General features: G+C 37.0%; 1 gene segment (V, D, J or C); it reads right to left on the bottom strand.

The window, feature by feature from the left end:
- Positions 1-1,457: 1,457 nt before the first annotated feature.
- On the bottom strand, positions 1,458-3,989 carry LOC690215 (immunoglobulin kappa variable 1-9-like). The segment is given in 4 exon segments: positions 1,458-1,638; positions 1,718-1,790; positions 3,418-3,759; positions 3,869-3,989. Coding segments are annotated over 4 exon segments (645 nt in total).
- Positions 3,990-8,319: the final 4,330 nt, after the last annotated feature.

Below are 8,319 nucleotides of genomic sequence, written 5' to 3'. Positions count from 1 at the left end.
ACATGTCCTTGTGTATGGTGGAGCATATATTGGGTAAATACCCAGGAATGGTATAGCTGTATCTTCAGGTAGAACTGTTCCCAATTTTATGGGAAGTATCCATATTGATTAACAGAGTGGTTGAACAAGTTTTCATTAAATGGAAGCTCATTCATTTGAAAAGCTTCTATTAAGCAAAGGACACTGTCAATAGGACAAAAGAGCAGCCTACAGTTTGGGAAAGGTTCTTTACAAACCTGACATCCAACAGAGGACTGAGATCCAAAAAATATAAAGAACTCAAAAAGTTTGACACTAATAAGCCAAATAACCCAATTCAAAACTGGGGCATAGGACTAGACAGAATGCTTAACAGAGGAACCCTGAATAGCTGAAAAGAACTTAAAGAAAAGGTCAGTGTCCTTAGTCATCAGGAAATGCAAATGAAAGTTACCCTGATATTTCATCTTACACACACCAGAATTGCTAAGATAAAAAACGTAAGCTATAGCTCATGTTCATTAGGATGTGAAGAAAGAGTAGTACTCCTCCAGTATATGTGTTTATTAAAAGCTTTAAACAAAGAATTGGTGCTAAATTAAAACATTCTACAGGTAAAAAATTATTTCACCAAAGACATAAATATTTCTAGTGGATCAACTCAAATAGAAGGATAATTATTAATTTTTAAATATGGAAAAAATCTTATAATGTAGAAGACAAATAACTGTTAAATCCTACCAGCAGCTTCTTCAAAAGAGTAAAGTTTACATAAAGGCAAGAATACATAAAGGCCACTAAGAGCATCAATATCATAATACCAATGTTTGGAAACAGATCTTGAGACCACATACTTAGACTTCAAATCTTTGACGTGCAACTAAGATCTGATGTCAAAATGAACACCAGAGTTCTCTTTGTCTTAAGTTTCAATATTGCATACCACTATTTTTTTTACCTCCCAAAAGCCATTCCATAGCTTTTCTGTAGACTCCAATTGTGTTTTTAACAGGAAACATTGTTTGGGTCATCCACATTGACATTTGTTTTGCTACATAAAAATTCCAACTGAGAATGGTACTTAGATTCCTCAGGACAATGACTTCAATAGTTCATGAAGACTACAGAGATTAAGTTGTGTTTGTACTGCTGAAGCATACAGGGTATAGAGCAGCCTAATGGGACTCTGATGCCAAAACCATTCAAAGTTCTTAAAAGCCTGGCTATATCTGAGACATTATGTCAGATATAGGAGGAACCAAAGGAACAACTATGAAAACCCAGCCTCACACATCTACATCATTAGAGTTTTATGTTATGATTTATATCACTGTGGGATCCGCAGGAGTACTGCTGGCAGAAATATGTGGCAAAATCTTCAGCCTACAGGATGCTGATGTTATGTGTGTAATCTGTACCAGATCCACTGCCACTGTACCTTGATGGGATACCTGTTTGCAAATTGTTTGTATTATACATCAGGAGTTCGGAAGCTTCTTCAATCTTGTGCTGATCAGCATAAGACATTTCCAATACTCTGACTTGCTTTGCAGCTGAGAGTGACTCTGTCTCTCACAGATGCAGACAGGGATGAAGGAAACTGAATCATCTGGATGTCCCATCTCATGGCTGATATTGGAAATACACATCAAACACATACTGTTAATAACATGAAAAACATAACTTTTCAAAGTACGAGGCACACTTCTGAAAGTGTTTTTGACATTGTCCATCTTACCTGGGAGCCAAAGCAGCAGCAGCCCTAAGAGCTGAAGTGCAGCCATCATGACTGGCCTGTGTCCTGTCTGGGACTGAAGACCAAAGCGTGCAGATTGTCTAATAAGAAGGCATACTTAAGTGGACTGTGATCCTCAGATAAGCATATCTAGCTATCTGGCACAGCTGCATGGCTGACCTTCCTCTGTAATTTAATAAAGACATGATGTCTCTGCCATACTCAGAATGAAAGTTGGGATGCATAGATTTTTTCTGACAGGAAATGTGATTATTTCTCTTGAGAAAGAGAAGAACAGTGTCAGCCCAGGCTCCTATAAAGAGTATATTATGGTCATTATAATTTTTTGCCATGCTTTCCTCACGAGAGCTCCAACTCATAAGTAACTGTTCACTATGACACAGACATAGACCTGAAAGACACGGAAAACTGTACATAGGTCCCTTTTATAGGTGCCTGGCAACACTATTGGAAACAAAGTGTTTTCCCTTTTGTTCCCCTTCCCTGATCCTCTTAATAAGAAGAAGGAGACATACATAAAAGCAAAAACTCAATACCCAATGAAAAGGCAAACCCAAAAGATGTGACTCTTAAATAGCAGGACCTCCATTCACAAAATTCTTATCTTATAAAGCTGATGTGACTGACTGCATGCATGGCTGTTCTGAAGTTACACACTCCTGCTACCCCTCTTGTGGCTGATCTTGGTCTGATGATGTCGTGGGCACTCGGTTCATTACTCCTATTCCCTCTAGTAGGTTTTTTTCCCAAAGCATTAACCCAAGCAGAGGTCCTTTCTTTACTTTGTGGTCATTCAGACCCTTAAATGTTTCATGATCCTTAATAAACTTAAACATTTTTTTCACTGCCATCTGTTTTTATATCTTTAACAAACAAAACTTTCTTTTATTCATATCAACATTGTTTATATATTACAGGGATTAGAGATGCTTTTATATTCTTTTTTTTTCTTTCTTCTTCTTCTTCTTCTTTTTTTTTTTTTTTTTTTTTTTTTTTTTTTTTTTTTTTTTGAAGCTGGGACCGATCCCAGGGCCTTGCACTTGCTAGGAGAGCGCTCTACCACTGAGCTAAATCCCCAACCCCTAGAGATGCTTTTAAAGAAAAAAACTTGGTAGAATTTCTGATTAGAGATATTATCTACACTAACACCCCCTCCACGTTTTCTAAGTGAGTCAGTGCAACAAATGCTATTTTTTTGTTTTTGTTTTTTGTTTTTATTTTTGATTTTGTTTTTGTTTGTTTTTGTGACTGATGATGTCTAATGTCACAAAGGAGTAATGAACACGAAATGCCTATGGAAATACTACTGATGTTTGGAAACAGGTCTTGAGACCACATACACTTCAAATCTTTGGCATGCAACTCAGATCCGAATTCAAAATGAAAACCAGAGTTCTGTCTGTCTTAAGCTTCAACATTGCATACCTCTACTTTGTACCTCCCAAAAGCCATTCAATAGCTTTTCTGAGAATATCACTTTGATTCCTCAGGTACACTGACTGCAACAGTTCATGAATTCTATAGAGAATAATTAATGTTTGTACTGCTGAAGCATACAGGATACAGAGGAATCTCATGGGTCTCTCATGCCCAAACCATGCAAACTCTTCAAAGCCTGACTACATCTGGGACATTATGTCAGTAATGAAACCAAAAGAACAGCTGTGAAAACCCAACCTCACACATCTGCATCTCTGGGTGGTTTATGTTATGGTTTGTATCACTGTGGGGCCAACTATTATGCTGCAAGCAGAAATATGTGGCAACATCTTCAGGCTGCAGGCTGCTGATGGTGAGTGTGAAATCAGTACCAGATCCACTGCCACTGAACCTTGATGGGATGCCCGTTTGCAAACTGTTTGCATTATAAATCAGGAGTTTGGGAGCTTCTCCAAGCTTTTGCTGATACCAGGCTAAGTACTTGTTAATATTCTGACTTGCTTTGCAGCTGAGAGTGACTCTGTCTCCCACAGATGCAGACAGGAATGAAGGAGACTGGGTCATCTGGATGTCACATCTCATGGCTGATATTGGAAATACACATCAAACACATACTGTTAATAACATGAAAAACATAACTTTTCAAAGTACCGGGCACACTTCTGAAAGTGTTTTTGATATTGTCCATCTTACCTGGGAGCCAGAGCAGCAGCAGCCCTAAGAGCTGAACTGGAGCCATCATGACTGGCCTGTGTCCTGTCTGGGACTGAAGACCAAAGCGTGCAGATTGTCTAATAAGAAGGCCTACTTAAGCAGACTGTGTTCCTCAGATATGCAAATCAAGCTATCTGGCACAGCTGCATGGCTGACCTTCCTCTGTAATTTAATAAAGACATGATGTCTCTGCCATACTCAGAAGAAAGTTGGGATGCATAGATTTTTCTGACAGGAAATGTGATTATTTCTCTTGAGAAAGAGAAGAACAGTGTCAGCCCAGGCTCCTATAAAGAGTATATTATGGTCATTATAATTTTCTGCCATGCTTTCCTCACGAGAGCTCCAACTCATAAGTAACTGTTCACTATGACACAGACATATACTTGAAAAGACACGGAAAACTGTACATAGGTCCCTTTTATAGGTGCCTGGCAACACTATTGGAAACAAAGTGTTTTCCCTTTTGTTCCCCTTCCCTGATCCTCTTAATAAGAAGAAGGAGACATACATAAAAGCAAAAACTCAATACCCAATGAAAAGGCAAACCCAAAAGATGTGACTCTTAAATAGCAGGACCTCCATTCACAAAATTCTTATCTTATAAAGCTGATGTGACTGACTGCATGCATGGCTGTTCTGAAGTTACACACTCCTGCTACCCCTCTTGTGGCTGATCTTGGTCTGATGATGTCGTGGGCACTCGGTTCATTACTCCTATTCCCTCTAGTAGGTTTTTGTTCCATAGCCTTATCCCAAGCAGAGGTCCTTTCTTTACTTTGTGGTCATTCAGACCCTTAAATGTTTCATGATCCTTAATAAACTTAAACATTGTTTTCACTTCCATCCGTTTTTATATCTTTAATAAACAAAACATTCGTTTATTCATTTCAACATTGTTTACATATTACAGGGATTAGAGATGCTTTTAAAGAAGAAAAACCGTGGTAGAATTCCTGATTAGAGATATTATCTACACTAATACCCCCTTCATTTTTTCTAAGTGCGTCAGTGCAACAAACACTATTTTTTTTGTTTTTTGTTTTTATTTTTGATTTTGTTTTTGTTTGTTTTTGTGACTGATGATGTCTAATGCTACAAAGGAGTAATGGATATGAAATGCCTATGAAAAGGATGTATACTAGTTATTTTATCAATACCCATACATTTCAATTCATATACCAAAATATTGTATTCCAGTCCTAAGCATAGTATATATTTATTTGTGAATCTTTCCAATGTGAAAAGACAAAATGTACCAGCTCTCCTCATACAAATCCATATTGTCCTTTGTGTTTCTATAGACTTCATTTTGCTTCATGACCACAGAGCAAATGATAGTGGGAAGACTTATTGGTTTGAAGATCAAAGAGTTGATGAAAGCCTCATATCATCTGTCCATACACAGAAGAGGGGAAACAGCTCTCTGAAAATATAAAAAGAGATCAGTGAGTGATCTATGTTCACAGAGAGGCTAGACTAATCCCCAGAGTATGCTTTCTTCACTATAAGCCAATCCTTATTCTACATAAGCAGGGAAAGTGGGCCACACAAGTACCTTCAGTGAAGCCAGGTAGCGCATGTGGCTACAGACAAACAGAACACTAATGTGCACAATGGGAAGCCTCTGCTTGGAGTCCTCAATAGGAATTGTAGAATTTGTTCTTTCTCTGATATGAAGGTGAAGAACCTTGATCTTTTTTCTCCTGCTGCTCTAAGTAACTGGGCCTCTATTACAGGTTTAAAGACTGGATAGGAAGAATCTGTAGCACTAGATATATTTTTATTATCAGATATGTGGTAAATACAAATTCTTTTTGATTTACATATGTCAAATTAAGTATATCTTTATGGAATTTGAAGAATAAACTAAATAAATTTGTGGAATAGCAAATCTTTTTTTTTTTTTGGTCAAAAACCACTTTTATTTTGTAAAGTCACTCCACAAAACATTTCAATTATTATGGATCTCTATTTTTTTAATTTTTATTAGATATATTTCTCTACTTACGTTTCAAATGTTATTCCCCTTCCTGGTTTAGTCCCTGGGAGCTCTGATTGATTGGTATTCTCATTCTTATGAGGATGTAAGACCCTTAAGCTCCTTCAGGCCTTTCTCTATTTCCTCCAAATGGGATCCCATTCTCAGTTCAGTGGCTTACTGCTAGCATTCCTCTCTGTATTTGTCATGTTCTGACTGAGCCTCTCAGATGACAGCTATATCTGGCTCCTGTCATCATGTACTAATTGGCTTAATAGATATTATGTACCTAGCTTTAGTGGATATATATGTGTGTGTGTGTGTGTGTGTGTGTGTGTGTGTGTGTGTGCCATGTCCCGAGGTGAATGGCCATTCTGTCAGTTTCTGTTCCACAATTTGTCTGCAAATCCACGCCTATGAATATTTTTGTCCCCCTTTAAAGAAGGACTCAAATATTTGCATTTGGCTTTCCTTCTTCTTGAGCTTCATATAGTCTGTGAATTGTGTCTTGTGTAATTTGAGCATTTGGGCTAATATTCACTTATCAGTGAGTGCATACTGTGATGTTTTGTTTGTTTGTTTTTTAGTTTTTGGTTTTTTCGTAATTGGATTAGCTCTTTCAGGAGGATATTTATTAGTTCCATCCATTTGCCTATGAATTTCATGAAGTCATTGTTTTTGATAGCTAAGTGATAATCTACTATGTAAATGTACCACATTTTCTGTATCCACTCCTCTGTGGAAGGACATCTGGGTTCTTTCCTGCCTCTGGCTATTATAAAGAATATTATAATATTAACATAGTGGAGCATGTGTCTTTGTTGGATGTTGGAGCATCATTTGAGTATATGTCCAGAAAAGGAATAGCTGTGTCTTCAGATAGTGCAATGTCCAGTTTTCTGAGGAACCATCAAAATGATTTACAGAGTGGTTTTACCAGCTTGCATCCCATAACAATACAGGAATTTTCCTCTTTCTCCACATCCTTTCCAGCATCTACTGTCACCTGAGTTTTGATCTTAGCCATTGTGTCTGGTGTGAGGTGGAATCTCAGGGCTGTTTTGATTTGCATTTCCCTAATAAATAAGAATGTTGAACATTTCTTTAGGTACTTCTCAGCCCTTTGATAATCTTTAGCAGAGAATACTGTGTTTAGCTCTGTACCCCATTTTTAATAGGGTTATTTGTTTCTCTGGATTCTAACTTCTTGAGTTATTTATATATATTGGATATTAGTCTATCAGATGTAGGATTGGTAAAGATCTTTTCTGAATCTATTGACTGCTATTTTGTCTTGAGGACAGTATCCTTTGCCTTACAGAAGCTTTTCAGTTTTATGAGATCCCATTTGTTGATTCTTGATCTTAGAGCATAAGCTATTGTTTTGTTCAGGAAAATTTTCCCCATGCCCAGGTGTTCAAGGCTCTTCCCACTTTTTCTTCTATTAGATTGAGTGTATCTGGTTTTATGTGAAGGTCCTTGATCCACTTGGGCATAACGTTTGTACAGTGTGGCAAGAATTAGTTGATTTGCATTCTTCTACATGCTGACTTCCAGTTGAAACAGTACCATTTGTTGAAAATGCTATCTTCTTTCCACTGGATGGCTTTAGCTCATTTGTCTAAGATCAAGTGACAGGTGTGTGGGTTCATTTCTGGTTCTTCACTTATATTCCATAGATCTACCTGCCTGTGTCAGTACCAATGCCATACAATTTTTATCACTATTGCTCTGTAATACTGCTTAGGATCAGGGATAGTGATTCCCCCAGAACTTCGTTTATTGTTGAGGATGGTTTTCACTATCCTGGTTTTTTTTTTTTGTTTTTTGTTTTTTTTTGTTTTTTTTTTTTTGTTACTCTAAGAAGAATTGAGATGGGATTTTGATGGGGATTGCATTTAATATGTAGATTGTTTTGGTAAAATGGCCATTTTTACTATATTAATCCTGTCAATTCATGAGCATGGGAGATTTTTCCATCTTCTGAGATCTTCTTAAATTTCTTTCTTTGGAGACTTGAAGTTCTTGTCGTACAGTTATTTCACTTGTTTGGATAAATCATATCAAGGTACTTTATATTATTTGGGACTTTTATAAAGGGTGTCGATTCCCTAATTTCTTTCTCAGCTACTTATTTCTAAGAGTAAATTATATACCCAGCCACTTTGTAGAAGTTGTTTATAAGGCTTAGTAGTTCTCTTGTGGAACTTTTGGGATCATTTAAATATACTATCATATCATGCAAATAGTGATATTTTGATTTCTTCCTTTCCAATTTGTATCCCTTAGGTCTCCTTCTGTTGTTTGATTGCCCTGGCTAGAATTTTGAGTACTATATTGAATAAATATGGAGAGAGTGGGCAGTCTTATCTAGTCCCTGATTTTAGTGGAATTGCTTTAAGCTTCTCTCCATTTAACTTAATGTTGGCTACTGGTTTGCCATATATTG

The sequence above is a fragment of the Rattus norvegicus genome, chromosome 4 (assembly GCF_036323735.1).
Source record: "Rattus norvegicus strain BN/NHsdMcwi chromosome 4, GRCr8, whole genome shotgun sequence".
Taxonomy (NCBI): Eukaryota; Metazoa; Chordata; class Mammalia; order Rodentia; family Muridae; genus Rattus; species Rattus norvegicus.
The sequence above is the reverse complement of the archived record's forward strand: the minus strand, read 5'-3'. Positions and strand labels throughout refer to the sequence as shown.